The sequence below is a fragment of the Corella eumyota genome, chromosome 2 (genome assembly GCF_963082875.1).
Source record: "Corella eumyota chromosome 2, kaCorEumy4.1, whole genome shotgun sequence".
Taxonomy (NCBI): Eukaryota; Metazoa; Chordata; class Ascidiacea; order Phlebobranchia; family Corellidae; genus Corella; species Corella eumyota.
Genome location: NC_137491.1, coordinates 19,167,885 through 19,186,536, shown reverse-complemented (window position 1 = coordinate 19,186,536; position 18,652 = coordinate 19,167,885). Strand labels below are relative to the sequence as shown.

Genomic DNA, 18,652 nt, shown 5'->3' with positions numbered 1-18,652 from the left:
TTATATATTATATACTATAATAAAAAATTATTAAACTAACAATAAATGAGTTTTTTGTAAAAACAAATTTAGGATAATAAAGGAAGTACTAAGTGTTAAATATGGAAACAATTATACACCTAACCATTATCAAAAAAAGTTTGTATTTTTTTTTAAATACCCACAGAACAAAATAGTGTGCATTATTTTTTTAAATCTATCCTTTGTGCATGTTGTCATAATATTAAAAGCGTGCAAGTAAAGTTATATATATCTATGATTCAGTAAGGAAATAATTGAAACATTATAATAACAACACCACAATTAAGTTCTTACTCCCAGAGAGGATGTACATTAAGTTTTTGACGTAGGCCCTTCCTAACAAAAGAACTAAAGTGTTATAATATTTTAAGTTCAGTAAAAAAGTTGGTTTCCATTTAGAAATATTGCATTAGTATCAGCAGTACTTTTACATCAAGCTAATAAACTTGATATGATGATAGTAAAAATTTTGTTGGTAAATTTGTTAATCAGTTTTGTGGCAACACAAAATATTGAAACAAGAGATTTTCAAATAATTGAAAGTTCTACAAAGAATATTCAGTTTGGAGCATCACTTGCATATCGGTAAAATTTTTATACCTGCTAAAATTAGTATTTTGTAACACAAACTAACTATCTAATATACTTTGTAACATAAACATTGTATAAACAAAAAGTGGGCAGTTTTTTACTAGCTATCAGATGATGTATGGACAGTATATCACTACTAAACAAAAAATATAAATCTAGAAAACAAAATGGTGCAAACCAATTAGTAGCTGGAGCACCTTCCTATGAATTTTTACCACTTGTAAGAAGGTCAAAAGGGGCACTTTACAACTGCATGTTAAACAGTTTACAACCTATATACACAACATGCTCAAATGTTCAACAATTTGGTATTACTTTTTATAAATTAACAGATAGTTAAGTATAAACCTAAACTAAAAATTACAAGTACTGTTAAAAAAGACTTTAATTATCTGCTTTTACACTTTTTTTATGTAATTACTTTTTATAGAAGTAATGGTTACTGTAATGTAGTAATTAATTAGTTTAAATTGCAGAAAGATCTGGAGCCATTGGCATTTCTGTTAACACAGCAGCCAACCAAGAGCAATACATTGCAAGAAATAGTTTTAACATTTTTCAAATCTAATTATTCTGGCTAAAAAAAAGCCAGAATAATTTGTGCGTTGACCCCAAGAGTGTTTCAATAAAATAACTAATTTTTTTTGTTACTTTTTAATAAATTTCCAACCAAAACTTGCATTATGTACTTTCTACTTAAAAATATGAGCTTAGTTAACATTACAAACTAAACATATAAACCACAGTTTTTTTTATGTAAAATGATAACAATGAATGCCTTTTTCAAATTACTTTCGTAATAAAAAACCTAAATAAAAAATTATTGTACAGATTTGTGGAAACACTCACATTTCTTCATGTGGGGAAAACTCTACCCAACAATATACTGGAGTTTGCTACAGATTTGAAAACGAACCAACTGTATTAACCTCCCCATGTGAACCAGGTAACTATTTCTAAAAAAATATTTACCTAGAAAAAAATTTGTGTATTACAATGACCAAAAGCTTTGATGTAAAAATTTTTTTTTCCTGTTTTAATGGCCTTGAACTTTCCTTGTATTGTTTTTTTTGTTTTCTTTTCTATAATCAATCGTTTAAAATAAACTTTTATACAGTTTGTGGTGGAATCAAAGCAGACATTATTTTTGTTTTGGATGATTCAGGGTCTATAAACGACGATGCAAACCAACAAGAAAGAGATTGGGTGGTAAATGTCTGTAAAACAATGGAGTAAGTTTTCCATCATGTTTTAAAAAAATTTTAAACTGTGATCTATATTTTTTCTATTACTGTCCCTTTTTAAATCACAATTAATGTGTCTTATATAACTAAAAACTTAATTAAACTTTTTTTTAGAAAAGATATTAATAATGGGAATGTTCATCTAGGCCTAATTACATTTTCGTTTGATGCCGTTACACAACTGAATTTAAGTGCAACTACATTTTCCCATTTTACAGGTCATAAAGTGTGTTGCATGTTAACTAAAGCTAATTCAAATTAGATTTATCGGCAGAGAGTTTCCTTTAATTTAATTTGTGTTAAAATAGAAACTCTACAAACTTATCTAAAAGAAGGAGGAACTACAAGAATAGACTTAGGCTTGGACCGCGCACTTGAACAATTTCAAGAATATGGTAGACCTGGCGAAAACAAAGTTATAGTTTTTCTTACTGATGCATTGGTCACAGAAATAGACCAAGCTACTGTTAATGAAGCAGCAGAAACAATCAGGTTTTAATAAAACATATTTAAAAAAAAAATCTTACCTTTAAAAATAATAGAGGGAAAAATTTTTACTTCTTTTTAAAAAAAATTGAAACAATAAAAAAATGCAACAACAATATAAAACCAATAACAGCAAAATTCTAGTCAAAAAAAATAGTAAATTTTAGTCCTAGCATAAGACCAAATATGTCAAAATAGTTAAAATCAAAAAGTACATTGTTGTCTTAGGTTGATGAACATAGTTACAGTTTCTGTTGGCGTAGGTACTGAGATTGACATTGATACATTGAATGAAATATCTGGTAGCCCAAACAGAACATTTAGTGTCAATAACTTTGCTGAGTTAGAAACAATTATAGGAAGCCTAAATAATGTGATCCAGGAAAATGCTCAAAACAGTCTGGAGGGTAAGCGATAGATTCCACTTTATATCATAGAATTTGTTACAAAACATTTATTCTGAACATATTTATACTCAACAAAAAATTGACATTAATGTTTGTATAACAAAAACATGTTTGACACTATTGGATTATAGTATTTTCAAGGCAAATTTAAAAAAGGCAAAATTTTAATTTTTTAAGATATCGTAGATTTTTTTTGTATATATATATCTTTATCCTCGGTGTGGGAAAATCGATGCGCGACTTAAACATAAAGTAACATCAGTTACTCCGACCCAGTCTCGAGTTGCCTGTGGCAGTTTGGGATATTATAGGTTATAATTGCCCAATAATTATGCTGCTGATTAAATGCTGGCTCAGCAGGAGTTCGTACCGTTTATAGCGCCTTAATTAAGGGCGCTACAGCATGAGCTCAGTGGGGATTGAACCCACGACCTTATGTGTGGTGTACCAAGTGTTCTTACCACTACACCTAGCTGCCGGTATGTTTAAAAAAAAAACACTTTAAATAAAATGAAACGAAAAATAACTTTTCTAACACTGTTGACAAGAAATGTGTTGGTAACTTTATTATATTCCCAGGTAATCAATTAAATTCCACCAATGAATTTCAAAGCTGCGGACAAGGAATATCCCTTGCAGTCACCAAAGTAAAAAAAAAATTTTTATATTAACTATAAAATATTTAAACAAAGATACTAACCCAATTTTTGTTAAAATATTTCTTGATTTATCAACCTTTTTTTAAGGTAGTAAACAATATGTTAAATAGCCCATTTTGCATAAAGTTTGTTTTTTTTAATTTTTAAACAATTTTAAGAACAACAATGCTTATGTCGGAGCTGTAGGATCCTATGATAGAACTGGTTCAGTATTTGATTACATTTCCAATGCTGGGGACATACAAACAACATACACTAAAACTCTAAATGACTCTCAAATTGAAGAAATCATAAACCCTGAAAGTTTAATTTCTGTTAGAGATACATATCTTGGTAATAAAAAAGTTAAATTTTTTTTTTTAATTTTTAAAAAATGTTGTTACTTTTTAGTCTGATTGTGATTTTTTATGATTTTTTATGTAAAACTCATCAGATTTTTTTGGTTAAAATTGATAAAACAACAAAAAATTAAACTAGTTTAAAGTTAATATTGCATTAAATTGACCCAAACGATTCTGTTTAGGTTATTCAGTTACAAGTGGAAACTTTTATGGGGGTTCAACTGAATACATTGCCAGTGGGTCCCCAAGATATAAGTCCAAGGGAAGAGTAAGATTATTGAAAAGTTTTAAAATCCATAAAAAAAAAAAATTTTAAAATCCATAAAACTTGCCCAATAAATAGACGTATAAAAAACGGTTCCATGACATTTGAACCCCTTACATTTGAACACCTTACAACTGAACCCCTTCATTTGAACCCTCATTATTTGAACCCCTTACATCTGAACCCCTTCATCTGAACCCCTTACACTTGAACCACTTACTTTTATTTTTAGGTTATTATATATCAACAAGAAATTCCAACAAAAGAGTTTGTGAAAATACAGCCACCTGAAATTTCGTGGCAATTAGGAGGCTACTTTGGTCAAACAGTGCTTGCTGTTGACCTCAACAAAGACTCCTATGATGATTTACTGGTGTCTGCTCCTTTATACAATGACAATGTTGGGTACGATCAAGGAAGAGTATTCGTATACTTAAATAACCCAACTAATCCAGCAAACTGGGTAATATGGCTATACTTATGATTATGATTAAACAAAATCAACATTTACTACCTATTGCATAACAGAAATAAGTGAATAAATTTTAAAAGCACCCATATATGGCTTAATATTAATCTATTAAAGCCACACTTTAATTAATAGAGTTATACAACCTATAACCCACAAGTTTTATTGGGTTCCAATGCAATTGGGGCTCGATTTGGAATATCGATCACAGATGTAGGCGATGTTGATCAAAATGGGTTTAATGACATTGTAATAGGGGCCCCAAGAGAAGAGATTAATGATAAAAGCTGGGGTGCAATATATTTGTATTATGTGACAGCTCAAGGAATATCAGACAGTATGGTCCAGGTAAGTATCAAAATGATAACAAATAAAATTAAGTAAATATCAGAACTAAATAACTTAGTAAAAAATGCAATGTTAACTTATTAATTTTGTGATAATTTAAACTCCCTGCTTTTAAAATTTAAGCTTATTTTTACAGAGGATTGTTGGTAGCAGCATTACACCATCACTGATGCATTTTGGGTTTGCTGTTAATGGTGGAAACTCAAAGAACCTGGATGTTGATTCAAATGGCTATCCTGACATTCTAGTATCAGCACCATCCAGTGATAGCATTGTTGTCTTAAAATCGAGACCCGTTATTGATGCAAATATAGTTACAAATAATGCAAGTATAGATTTGACTAAGTGTTTACAAAATCTATCACAGGTCTGTGTGACTTATCAAACATGTGTCACTATCAACAAAAGAAATGTACAAAGCCCTCAGCAAAATATGTTCGGTAAGTGGGGTTTAAACAACATGTATCCAATTTTAATAAATATATAACGATTATTAGTTTAAATTAATAATTAACTTTTTAAATTTAATTATTAGATATAGGACTTGTTTGAATTTAGAGGTTAATTTTATATTTTTAGGTTTCAACTTAACTGTTATTTTGGATATAAACAATATTGAAAAAAACAGAAAAAGGCTAGAGTTTTTAGGAACATCAGAAACTACTCAAAGTATTTTAACAACTGTTGAAACAAACAAAGAAAACTGTTTAAACCATAGTTTGCAACTGAAGGTTAAATAAAAGTCTTAAGTTGTGTAATAATATAAAGCTTAACCATGATTCAGCAAAATTAAAACAATTATTGCCAGTATGTATTTTATACTGCTGTAATCTGTAACCTTACATACATTTGGATTTATTTATTTTATAGACAAATGGTTTTACTGAACTGTCTTCATTCAACCCCATTGTTATTAGACTTGTATATGACTTCAACAACACTTATAAAAGTCAAAGTTTATCAGCCGTTTTAGATCCAGTTGAACCAAACTATGTGACCAATTCCCTAGCTTTTGAACAGAACTGTAATGGGCCAAATAATACTTGCCAATATGATCTAAGTATCACAGCAACCTATTCGTAAGTTAAATTTGATAACAATTTTGTTAAAAAATACAAACAATTTATATATATTTTTATACAACTGGTCAAAGCTAACTACATTAAGTTGGTGAAAGATATTTTAACACACATTTTGTATAGTTTAAACATCAATATCTCTATTATAGAATTTCACAAGCAAACACTCCTTACATAATTAGGAGAAATCCTGGTTTGTTTTCAGTTAATTTTACAATATACAATAATGGAAGAGACCCTGCCTTTCTCACCACAGTAAATGTTCTATCTGGTGACTTGTTGTTCAGTAAGGTAGGATACAAAACTACTAATTTCATTTATCAAATAATTTACTTCTATGTACCCAGTATAAATCAAAAAGAACATTAAGCTAAAATTTTTTACCTTAGAAGGTTTTTAAAATATGATTTGTAATTGTAATTTTTTAATAAAGGTTGAAGGAAACTGTGTTACCCAAAGTACAAAAGAAAGTATACCAGGGTTAACAATATTAAAAGTCAACAAATTATTATCAATATTGTCAGCAGAAGAAGAGGTAAAATATATTTTGTTAAAGTAAGAACCAGAATGTTGAAAATAGTTGATATGCATAATAGTAATATTAAGATTTTTGTAATATTTAAAGTCCCCTTTAATTAAACTTTCGTATATATATATATATATATATAAAAATGATTATTAAATATTTTTAAGTGCAACTTCGTTATGGATTTTTTAATCGGCTCGCTGGCCCTAAAAGCAACATCAACTCACTTTGAAATCAATGCAACAGTAAGGTTAATAAAACTAATAAATAACCAAAATTTAAAAAGCACAGTGTATAAATTTTTTTATAAATCCTTATTTATAAAATTTCATTTTAAAAGTAAATGAATAAAGTGATTATTGTGTATATTACTCAGTAAAAATGTTTGTTTGTTTGTTAATTTTTAGTGCTGACTCATTAAGTTCTCGAGACCAAAACAGTGCAAACAACAACATCAACTACCAAAGATCAGTTCAATATTTGACTTCCTTATCAACGAGAGGGTAATATGCTATTAAATTATTCACTGCAACACAATTTTTTTTGTAAATTTATAGTAAAATATTACAGTTACTAAAACACTTATTTAAAACACTATTTTAAAAGATAACTACATCTACATTTTTTAGTTTTAAAAAACATTGTTAACATAGAAAACTCTACTTTTAAAACACAGTATACTAATAATTATTAAACCATTTTTTATCATGTCGTTTAGATCTTCTATTCCTACATCTTTATACTACAATCGAACAACTTCAGTAGCCTCAATACAAACACTTAATGATCAAGTCCTTGGTGGAAATAACACAAATATCATTCATCAACACATGGTAAAAGTTAATACTATTTTCATAAAAAAATTTTATAATTAAGGATCAATTAAATATTTTCACATTATATCATGAAAAAACTTATTTTAACAGATTGATAATCAAGGGCCTAATGTGATTTCAACTGCTCCATTAACATTTACTTGGCCTAGGTCAATATCACAAGAATTCCCATTACTTTATTTATATCAGTTCTCATGCACAGTAAGTAGTGTTTCTTTAATAAAACATATGTTTTAAATTCTGTTTAAAATTGTTGTGTTTATTTTCAGCCTGAAAATATGTGTCAATGCTTAGTTGGAGACAAAATAAATCCATTTAAACTACCCTTAAATGTAACAAGACCTGATGTGAATAATTACACAATTAATTATCCCGACACAAGTATAAGCCTACCCCTACAAACTGTAAGTTCAGAAAGAAAATAGTTTTAAGAATAGTTAAACTGTTTTTACAAAAATAACAAAGTTTTAAATGTTTTATTAAACTACAAAAATAAGAAAAATATAATCTATTAAACAGTGTTAAACTGTAAACTTAAAATCTTTGTTTTGTTTTCCAAAGTAGTAATTGGACTTAGCTGTTTAAATTAAATTTATTTTGTTTAGACCTGCAATGATGTCATATGTGAAACGATAACTTGTCAAGTTAACGAACTACTTCCTTTCAGAACAATAACTTTAATAGCTTCCTTTAAAGTATGGATTCCTTCATTAGCTATTAGTCAGGTAAGCAAAATAACAATTGATGTCGGCAAAATTAAATTAAGCTTTATGTTACTGCAAAGTGCATTTGATAATAAATTTAACAAAATTAAACGTTTTTACAATTAAAATAACTATTTTTTCTTTTGCTTCAAAAATTTTTTAATGTTGTTTTGATTATATTAAAATTATCATTCAAATGTGTGCTGTATAAAAAGCATAATATAAATAAATATACCTTTCACAGGACAATTTTACAACAGATCTATTTAGTGAAGTCCAAATAAATACAAAAGATTTGCCTTTAGCACCATCAAGTGAAATATACACATCAAGGGTAAATGCCTTTAAAAAGTAGATTTAAACTATAATTCAAATAAATTATATAAAACTTTAAAGAAATTACCACTGGTGCCTAACATAAACATATTTCATATAAAATAGATATGACTTGGATAACCGACAGTAAATTTTATATTTAAAACTATATAACTTAACAGGTTTTCACACAAATTCAAAAATACAACAGTCCAATAATCATCACTTCAAATAATTCTCTCTTGGAAGATAACTATCATATACTAGTGTACGGCATTGTGTGTGCAGTTGTAATCTTAATTATTATATTTGCAATATTGTGTCGGGTAAGTTTTTAAGAATTTTTTTTTTTAATTTTTGACTTTGTAAAGCATATGAAAAAGTTTAAAATAATACTAAACCACTAAATTAGTAAATTAAATACTACAAAAAAAATATTTAGTACTATAAACAAAAACAATATCAACATTGCAAACTTTAACTTACAATTCACTACCAAAAATTTATCATCATAAAAAATGCCATACTTTTAAGCTCTATAACATTTTAATTTTGTTCAAGATCGGTTTCTTCAGAAGAAGCAAATATGCACAAAAAATTGAAGAAGCCAAGGAGCGAAAGCGAAAAACAAGTTTCGGCGAAATTCTTGTAGAAAATGAAATAGAAAATGTTGTAGAAAATGAAATAGAAAATGGCATAGAAAATGGCATAGAAAATGAAGTGGAAAATGATATTCAAAATGATGAAAATTGTACAAAAGACAATATCCAAAAAGATGACACTCGTTCACAAAATAAAGTTTGAAATGATAAAAACAATTTAAAGATTAAACTACTAAAACAATGTAACGTACACACATTATTCAAATATCTTTTTTATGTTATTATTATGTTGTTCTGAAACACATATGTTTAAAACCTGTATAAGGTCAATTTATACTTTGCCATTGAAAATTAAAAAAACAAAAAAAACAAGTTACAACTTACTTTAGCACATACAGTTGTGCTGGCATAAAATTAATTTTTGACAGCAAATTTATTAGATAACAAAAACCCACATAATCATATGATGTACCATAGTATAATGCCAGCCTACACATAATATAAACTCTCTGTCTTACACCTACTTACTTATATATATGTCTCATTTGTGAACATTTGCAATTTGTATTCACTTATTTAGCATTTAAAACGTATTATTAATGATTATTAATGATATGTATTTTTAATTAAAAATAGTGTCCTTTAGTATTTGAATTTAATAAAATATAGCTTTACTATTGATTAAAATACTAGATTTGAAAGTTTTCGACTGACACAAGGTTACAGAATGTTATTATATCAATTTGAAAGATATGTATATTAAATATAATTTTAATGCAATTATGATATTATACAGTACAATACCAGTTTGCTATGAAACCTACAATAAGTGTTTTAACCATCTGTGTTATATTATGTTTGAGTGTAGTAGCTACCAATGCTCAGGTAATAGAAACCAGAAATTTTCAAATTATTAAACCGAATCATCTTGAATCAAAACCTATTTATTTTGGGGCATCAGTTACAGTTATTCAAAGGTAAAATGTTATACATTAATATTTAAAGTATACTTTTTTTTAAATACTTTACTACATAAACAAATCCTTTTATACTAAGTTTGTGAAATAACCAATAAAAACTAAAAGCTAAAAAGTTACTATCTATAATGGGTTTTTAACTCCAACACTTTCACAATTTAGTAATAATGAGGTCACATTATATGTGGGAGCACCTAAATCAGAAAATGGGGTTGTGTTTAATTGTTCCCTTACCTCTGAATCTGGAGAAAGTATTACTTGCACCAAAACTATTTCTAATTTAGGTAATAAACCCACTTGGGTGTGGCTTTTAATATTGATTTGACTCTTGAAAAAATCTTGATATTTATTCAATTTAAAAAATTAAAATCTAAGTTTATTTTTTAGGCATTATCTAAGTCATCAAATAATACAAATTTTATATTAAACTTCATCATGATTTATGTTTCATTTAGGGGATTCTGGTGCTATGGGAATGACAGTGTCATCAAACAACAAAGATCTTGTGGTAAAACCTATTTCAAAGCTTGAATACCAAAACATAATCCTTTTGTTATTTGAAAATTAATTTATCATAAAAACATATTTTAAAGCTTGAATACCAAAGCATGATCCTTTTGTTATTTGAAAATTAATTTATCATAAAAACATATTTTAAAGCTTGAATACCAAAACATGATCCTTTTGTTATTTAAAAATTAATTTATCATCTGATTACTACAGTTATTTTTATCTCTGTTGTTTAGATGTGTGGAAACACTTACACATTTCTATGCCCTGCCTCAGCCTACCCACAGCGCATGATTGGTTCTTGTTATAAGTATAACTATGCCCAGCAATCCACGATAAAATTAGCAACACCTTGTCCACAATGTATGTTATTTATAAAAACTTATAAAGCACATATTTTAATATAAACTCCAAGCAGTTTTTCAAAAAAAAATTTAATAAAAATTTACAGTAGGAAAAAAAAATATTTTTTTAGACTGTGATGGAACAGATATTTTATTTGTAGTCGATTCCTCTAACAGTTTATCAGATAACGATTTTACTAACGCTAAAAACTGGGTGATTGACGTGCTAAAATATTTTAGGTTTGTTTTAGCTAAAAACTTTTAATTACAGGTGTTGTTATTACATGTATTCATATCTCTAATTATTATGTAAAAAAGGCTCAAATTTTATTTGTACAGTAGCATATAAATTAACAAATGTTTTCTTTAAATGTAATGTGTCATGACAGCAGTAAAGATAAAATGTTAACCATTTAAAATGCTAAATTTTAATGCTAATAAAACCAAACCTGGCTACTAACATAGTTTACACCATAACAATGCAGTTAATTATACTTTAACAAACTAATAATATTTTAGATTCGATGTGGATGCTGGCCGAATCAAAGTGGGATTTATTTTATTTGCAACTGAAAGTCGAGTAAAAATTCCTTTATCCCTAACTACATTTGAAAAAATCAAGGGTTGGTGAATAAATATATTGTCAAAAAACTATTAATTTAAAAAAACTCACTTTTGTGTTATAAAAAGTACGGCTTTTAATACAAGGTTTATAAACTATTACTTTTTATTTCAAAATCTTTATATTTTGGCCATTTACAATCTTTGTTGTAAAATTATGTGTTCTAGGTAGCTACCAAAACTTTATTTTTATATAGCTTTCGTTATATTTTAGTTAAGATAGATCAAATAACTAAAATCAAAGGATCAACCTATATCGGAAGAGCATTGAACAACGCTATCACAGAGATGACACAAAATTCAAGAAAAAATTATCCAAAACAGATTATTTTATTAACAGATGGAAAATCAATTGATGGTCCAAGAGTTAATGCGGAAAAAGCAAGGTTACATCATATTGTATAAAACATATATTAATATACACTTGTCTAAATAGTAATCTATAACGCACTATATTATACATACATAGTAACATAACTCATTAGGTGCCATACAACTTAAAATTTATTACAAAAAAATTACTACTCGAACAAGTTATAATAAAACACAACTAATACTACTCTGTAATTTAAAAACACTAACAAATTAATTTTCTTATCTTGTAGAAACAAAGGAATTATAATAACATCCGTTGGTGTGGGTTCTGAAATAGATGACCATGAACTAATGCAAATAGCGAGCTCACCAGACAACGTCTTTGAAGTTACAAATTATGCAAAACTATCAGATGTTATTCCAAACTTAGCTATGCTAATTATACAATCTGCTAGCTTAGAAGGTCAAAAGAATAAAATAAATGTCATAACCGAAACTAAAACATTATTTTGATATAGTTAAGTTGAAATATGTAATTTACAATTTTTTGGTAATCTTTAAAACAACTAAACAACCTTAAATACCAAAATTAAAATCCTGTTTACGTCTAATAATAACATTTTTAAACATCTCACTTAACCTATCTTTTAAAATGTTATCAAAATTTTTTAACCTATCGTTTAAAACATTATCAGATCAATATCAAAATTCCACCAATTTATTGTATCAATGTCAAGCAGGATTTGCTATGGATTTCAACAATGTAAATAACAACAAAATAATAACTAAAAATGTGAAAATTTCTACAAAAAAATTAAATATAAAATGTTTGAAGATTAATATAAGTTATATTTTCGTAATATATTCCATAAAAACAACTTTTAAAAAAATTTGTTTAACAGAACAATGAACTTGTCACAAGTTTAGTTGGGGCATATGACAGAACAGGTTCTACCATTAGTTACACTTCATCACTAAATGGTTTATCTTTTACCTACAACAATGTTTTGAGTAGAAATCAACTAGATGAGTTAATTCAACCAGAAACAGTCAACAACATGAAAGATACTTATTTGGGTAAAAAAAGAAAAATTTTGATCTTGTTAGTATGTTTTTACAAAAATTATTAATATAAAACCTGCCTGCTTAGGATACTCAGTTACAAGTGGAAACTTCTATGGAGGTTCAACTGAATATATTGCAAGTGGATCTCCAAGATATATGTCCAAGGGAAGAGTAAGAACATATTCACATGAATTAATATTTTAACCAAGAAGATATTGATATTAAACATATTTTTACATTATCAGGTTGTTATTTATCTGCAACAACACCAAGCAGAAAAAACTGATCAAAATCATCAAATTATACACCCAGGCGATGACTTGTGGCAATTAGGAGGTTACTTTGGTCAAGCAGTGCTTGCTGTTGACCTTAACAAAGACTCCTATGATGATTTACTGGTGTCTGCTCCCTTATACAATGACAATATTGGGTATGATCAAGGAAGAGTATTCGTATACTTAAATAATCCAGATAATCCAGCAAACTGGGTAAGTATGTTACAAAAAATAGAGCTTAACAAAACATTACTATTGCTTGTTAGCAAATATATGTAAATTAGTAATATTTACTGTTGAAAAAGTAAAATGAGAATTATTGCCATTTTACCAAAACCACTACTACTTTAACATCCTAATATTTTTTTAACTACAATTTCTTAAAGAATCCTACTATTTACCAACCACAAATTTTAATGGGTTCAAATACATTTGGGTCTCGATTCGGAATGTCAATCACAGTTGCAGGTGACATTGATCGAAATGGATTTGATGACATTCTGATTGGTGCACCAAATGAAGGACAGGGAGCAGTTTATTTGTATTATGTAACAAGAGCGGGAATTCAAAGCAATACATATCAAGTACAATGCATGCTTATAGTTATGTGTAAAATTAAAGAAGTAGTACAATTTTTTTTGGGTTAAATCTTACCTGAAGGATACAACAATCGGCAACGTGGTGTAATGGTAAAAACACTTTTTACACCACACATGAGGTCGTGGATTCAATCCCAACTGATCCCATCCTGTAGTACCCTTGAGTAAGGCGCTATAAACGGTACAAATTCCTGCTGAGCCGGCACTTAATCAGCAGTATAATTATTTGGCAATTATAATCTATAATATCCCAAACTGTCACAAGCAACTCGAGACTGGGTCGGAGTAACTTATGTTACTCTATGTTTAAGTCGCGCATTCGACTTTCCACATCGAGGATAAAGATATATACAAAAAAAACAATAAAATAAAGTTTCTTATAACATTTTTTATAATTTTTTTTAGCTAAATTATTAAGTTTAAATTTATTGTGATGGTTATTAATTATTGATTTTAATTTTAGAGAATTCTAAGCAGTCAATTGCATTCTGGTCTACAAAGTTTTGGTTATTCTTCTCCTAACAAACATGCAATTGATATTGATCTTAATGGGTATCCTGATATGATAGTTTCAGCACCAATTAGCGACAAAATAGTGGTTCTAAAATCAAGACCAGTTATTGATATTACATCTTCAATTATTTTTATTAATAAACAAGAAATTAAGATAGTTGACTGCTTAGAGAATAAAACAATTCCATGTTTAAGTTTCAGTACTTGCATTAAAGGAGAAGTTAGAAGTAATACGAATCTTGATGCATATGGTAGGTACATAAATATTAAATAAACATCGGTAAAATTTAAAACAAAATTTTGAACACATATTTGACATATTTTCTACTACACTAATTCTTTTACTTTATTTCTGTTTTTATTACACATTTAACAACCTCCATCTTTAATACAGGTATAAAGCTAATAATAGTATTGGACTCTTTGGTTTCTGATCATGTTCATAAAAGACTTTGGTTTTTTAAAACAACATCAGCAACTGTAGAAACAATTGTTACAATTTCATCTAAAAATTTATGCATGAACCATTCAATCACACTTAATGTACAGTAATTTAAATAACTATTTATAACATACAAAGTGACATAAAAAAACAAGAAATATTAAATTAAAGGTGAACTTAAAGATTTATAATAAGATTTGTTTAAAAAAAGCAAAACAGCTATATTACCCATTTAAATAAATTTGTTTTATAAAATCAGATTTATTAATTTTTCTACAGCCCCAAATTTCTGAAACAAGTTTACCACTTCAAATTGATTTAACTTACGAGCCAACAGACACACAAAAAAGCATTGTAATGTCACCAGTTTTAGACCCAGTTCTACCTAACTTCATTACTTCAAAAATCCCCATTAAAAGCAATTGTAAAGGTCAACATGGAAATTGTGAACACAATTTACAAATATCTGCAACATTCTCGTAAGCTTGATTCAGAGTTTGTTAATAATTTTAAATGTATATATAAAGTATATTCATCAACTTTAACTTTTATACGATAATCGCTATTTATTTTCTAGATTAAAACCCTCAGACAGCCCATTTGTTATAAAAACAAACCCAGAAACACTGAGAGTAAATATTAAAGTTGAAAATAAGGGCCCTGACTATTCATACCTTACCGAAGTTCATGTTAAATCAGGACAACTTTTACTAAGCAAGGTTTAAAACTTTAAAAATTTTTATTGTTATGGTATTACCTTATCTAGATAAACGATTTAAAAAAAAAAATATATTATTAAATACCAAAGACAGTTTATTTTACAACAACACCATTTAATCAATATTATTTATTTATGTTTCAGATGACAGGTACATCAGTAACTTTATCAGACTCAAGTGACCCAGGTTTGTCTATTATTTTATTTGACAATGAAATAATGCAACCAAATACACAGGTAACTATTTGAGCATTTTATAATTTCATAAACTTAAAGTAAGTTGAAGATATTTAAAGCTGCAATAAATAAAACAACACATTAGCTCCGTAAAGAAATGTTTGCTACAATTACAAATTAATTCATATGATATTTTAGTTTTAAAAATTGCTAATTTTTTTGCAAAAATAGTTTGATTTTGAAATGGAATACTCTTTAGCTCAATTAATACCAAGTGCAAATATATCTGAGGTTATCATTTATGGACATGTATATTCTAAGTAAGTACCACTTTTAAAAACCAAGTAAAAAAGAATTTTTCTAAATATTTAGTAATTATAATTTTTATTCCAATATTTTTTTACTTTTGAAGTGAGAATATCACTGTGAACTTAAATAACAAAAACAACTTTTTTCAATATCAAAGAGAAATTGTTTATGCAGTTTCTCTAACAAATGGAGGGTTTGTGTTTTAATTAATTATATTTTTTTTAAATTCAAATAACTTAAGTAAATAACATATATTTAATACTTGATTGTACATAACAAACATATATTTTAATCCAACAATGTTTGACAGAAATTCTAAACCAGATTCTATTTTCTTTAACCATTCAACTACTCCAAATTTTGTTCAGAGTTTAACTGATCAAGTACTTGGTGGAAATTTAACAAATATACTTCATAAACACATGGTAAAGAGCAGTTAATTTAGACATTAGTATCTAGTTCTTATGAACAAATTAAAGCTTGTAAATTAAGTAATGTTAATCTTGGTAAATTAATAAAATTATCAAGTTAAAAAACTAAAATTATTTTCTTAAAAACTCTATTGCTTTACAAAATTTATATATACATAGTCCTTTTAATATATATATATATATTTTTTTTTTAAATTACATTGGCTATGTTAAAGAAAGTTTTGTTTTTTTATTACCATAGGTTCATAACAATGGACCAAATGTTCTTGCCCATGCCCCAATGGTATTTGCATGGCCTCAAAAAACATTGGACAATCTAACATTACTCTATTTGTATGATCTAACTTGTGAGGTAAATTATAATATTAATACTAGAAAACTGATATTATTATTATTATTAGAAATGCATATATAACCTTTTTAAAATAAAGTTAAAAACATTTTCATTAATGCCAAAACAAAAGAAAACTAATAGGTTTTAACAAAATAGATAAAAACAAAAATTGTTTATGCAGCCAAAAGAAATTTGTAGTTGCCTCAATGAAAACAAAGTCAACTCTTTCCAATTGCCATTGGGTATTCTTAATATTAAAACCGAAAAAAATCAACACAATCTAACCTTTCCTACTTCACAGACCAAACTGTTGCCAACATCAATTGTGAATAGATAACATTTTTTTATTTTAAATCATTTTTTTAGATGTACCTAACAAATACATATACATTTAACTATTTGCCTAATTATCTTTACTTATAATAAATTACCTTTTTTAATAATTAAAAGCATCAAATTAGTGAACGACTTCAATTATATTAATTAAAGAGGTAGCAAAAAAATACTATGTATGTGAATGTCTTTTAAATAATATTAAAGTTATATTTCAGACTTGTAATGATGTTACATGCGAACAAATCAAGTGTACAATTCTAAAGTTACCACCTTTTCAAACAGTTACAATTTCTGCATCATTTAAATTGTGGACACCTTCGCTTAACCAGGTCAACTATTAAAAATTTATTAAGCCTATTTATAATATAGGTTTTAAAAATATAAATTGACACTCCTTTTTTAGGAGAAGTTATCTACAACTGTACCAAGTTGGTTAAGCATAGATACCTCTAAACAACACATTTATCCCAACCAACAAATGTACAACAGTACAGTAAGTTAATATTATTAATTAACATTAACCTGCTTACATATAATTTAAATAAGATCGTATAGCCTATAGAAATCTCTTCCAAATTATTAATACCATAAATCATACTGTTTAAATATTACTAAATACAACTTAAATATTATCTATTATAAATAATTACATTTAAAAAAATTGATCGATCGTCAGACAAGTCTAATATCTCTCTTTTATAGGTTAACACACATATTGCATCTTACATTGCACCAATTCCAACTCAAGACACAAGTGGTGTAAACATCTGGGCAATAATTGGGGGAATTTTAGGTGGTGTGGTTTTGCTAGCAGGAATTATTTTTGGCCTTTGGAAGGTATTTTTAAAACATTACACAATTCTTAGCTAAACTAAAAGTTTATTTTTTAAATCCCAAAAAAAATGCTTGTGTTGTTAAATATAAAGTTAAGGACACTTACTTTTGTTAAGCTTGAAACATTTTAGTTTTAGCTAATAAACAACCGACAAAACATTCAAAATAAACCAATTAATACCAAATGTTAACTAAAGCTTAGTGGAAAAAATTTAAAAAATTACATTTGTAAATTTTTTAGAAGGGATTTTTTGAGAAAACTGAATGTGCAAAGCGGAAAGACACTCTTCAACAACAAGTTGAGGATGAAAATAGTGAAGAAATTGACACAATACCTGAAGCTGATAATAGAAGTATTGCCGAACTACTTGACGAATAAAATTTCGACACATACATTTATATATAACATTAGGGACTTGTCAAAGTCTGTTATACCCTTTTTAATTTTATCAAAACCCTTATATACATAAAATTGAGTGTTTAATACAAATATTTATATGTTATTCTCCAGAAAATATATAAACTGACTAATTTATAGTTTCTAATAGCTTATTTTTTTCCCAAAAAAACTTCTAATTTTATATATAAACTATCTGACCTTGGAATAACTATACTTATTTAATGATATGCAGATATGCAATGCAATGGTATAATGATATTACCCAATAGGTCAATATAAAAGTTTAAAATGAGAACATTTTGTTCCAATTTTTTAATTATTTTACTAATAAAGATTTACTCACCTACTTATCCATTACCAGCTAAATTCAATAAACGATCCATAACCACCTTCATTCGTGTTTTTTGGTAAAAAAACTTTTATAATTTAAAACAAAAAAATTGGTTATCCTTCTTGAACTTAAAACTTTCAGAACAACAAACACACGTGCGTAGTGAACACACGTGTTTCGCGTGTTTCCAAATTATTAACTAATATTTTATTTTTAAAAAATGTTATC

General features: G+C 27.2%; 3 protein-coding genes across 3 annotated transcripts; all 3 read left to right on the top strand.

The window, feature by feature from the left end:
• The first annotated feature begins 441 nt into the window (after positions 1-441).
• On the top strand, positions 442-1,347 carry LOC145742981 (uncharacterized). Its single transcript, XM_082560829.1, has 3 exons — positions 442-606; positions 772-920; positions 1,089-1,347. Exons 1-3 carry the CDS (start codon positions 473-475, stop codon positions 1,178-1,180), a joined length of 375 nt encoding a protein of 124 aa, XP_082416955.1. The 5' UTR covers positions 442-472; the 3' UTR covers positions 1,181-1,347.
• LOC145742980 (integrin alpha-4-like) lies at positions 1,345-9,469 on the top strand. Its single transcript, XM_082560828.1, has 24 exons — positions 1,345-1,558; positions 1,730-1,844; positions 1,971-2,074; positions 2,165-2,348; positions 2,571-2,749; positions 3,329-3,396; positions 3,567-3,741; positions 3,932-4,017; positions 4,247-4,477; positions 4,619-4,831; positions 4,968-5,271; positions 5,411-5,562; positions 5,702-5,910; positions 6,060-6,201; positions 6,344-6,445; positions 6,604-6,686; positions 6,844-6,939; positions 7,155-7,269; positions 7,363-7,473; positions 7,542-7,676; positions 7,878-7,997; positions 8,221-8,310; positions 8,474-8,617; positions 8,853-9,469. The coding sequence occupies exons 2-24, from the start codon at positions 1,840-1,842 to the stop codon at positions 9,093-9,095; spliced, it is 3,291 nt and encodes a 1,096-aa protein (XP_082416954.1). The 5' UTR covers positions 1,345-1,558; positions 1,730-1,839; the 3' UTR covers positions 9,096-9,469.
• Positions 9,470-9,695: 226 nt separating this feature from the next.
• Positions 9,696-18,572, top strand: LOC145742734 (integrin alpha-D-like). Its single transcript, XM_082560523.1, has 27 exons — positions 9,696-9,870; positions 10,033-10,154; positions 10,326-10,378; positions 10,617-10,743; positions 10,856-10,964; positions 11,244-11,347; positions 11,560-11,731; positions 11,951-12,123; positions 12,356-12,423; positions 12,563-12,737; positions 12,811-12,896; positions 12,971-13,213; positions 13,387-13,584; positions 14,063-14,363; positions 14,507-14,655; positions 14,834-15,033; positions 15,132-15,273; positions 15,417-15,509; positions 15,681-15,769; positions 15,862-15,951; positions 16,069-16,183; positions 16,431-16,541; positions 16,705-16,848; positions 17,075-17,188; positions 17,263-17,352; positions 17,562-17,696; positions 17,935-18,572. The coding sequence occupies exons 1-27, from the start codon at positions 9,707-9,709 to the stop codon at positions 18,070-18,072; spliced, it is 3,705 nt and encodes a 1,234-aa protein (XP_082416649.1). The 5' UTR covers positions 9,696-9,706; the 3' UTR covers positions 18,073-18,572.
• Positions 18,573-18,652: the final 80 nt, after the last annotated feature.

Excerpts from the sequence above, each read along its gene's own strand:
- LOC145742981 (XM_082560829.1), top strand. The coding sequence starts at position 473 with ATGATGATAGTAAAAATTTTGTTGGTAAATTTGTTAATCAGTTTTGTG. Across the intron at positions 607-771 it reads GGAGCATCACTTGCATATCG|AAAACAAAATGGTGCAAACC; the intron begins GTAAAATTTTTA and ends ATATAAATCTAG. Across the intron at positions 921-1,088 it reads CTCAAATGTTCAACAATTTG|AAAGATCTGGAGCCATTGGC; the intron begins GTATTACTTTTT and ends TTTAAATTGCAG.
- LOC145742734 (XM_082560523.1), top strand. The coding sequence starts at position 9,707 with ATGAAACCTACAATAAGTGTTTTAACCATCTGTGTTATATTATGTTTG. Across the intron at positions 12,124-12,355 it reads ACAATCTGCTAGCTTAGAAG|ATCAATATCAAAATTCCACC; the intron begins GTCAAAAGAATA and ends AAACATTATCAG. Across the intron at positions 12,738-12,810 it reads CATGAAAGATACTTATTTGG|GATACTCAGTTACAAGTGGA; the intron begins GTAAAAAAAGAA and ends CTGCCTGCTTAG.
- LOC145742980 (XM_082560828.1), top strand. Across the intron at positions 6,446-6,603 it reads TATTGTCAGCAGAAGAAGAG|TGCAACTTCGTTATGGATTT; the intron begins GTAAAATATATT and ends AATATTTTTAAG. Across the intron at positions 7,677-7,877 it reads TAAGCCTACCCCTACAAACT|ACCTGCAATGATGTCATATG; the intron begins GTAAGTTCAGAA and ends TATTTTGTTTAG.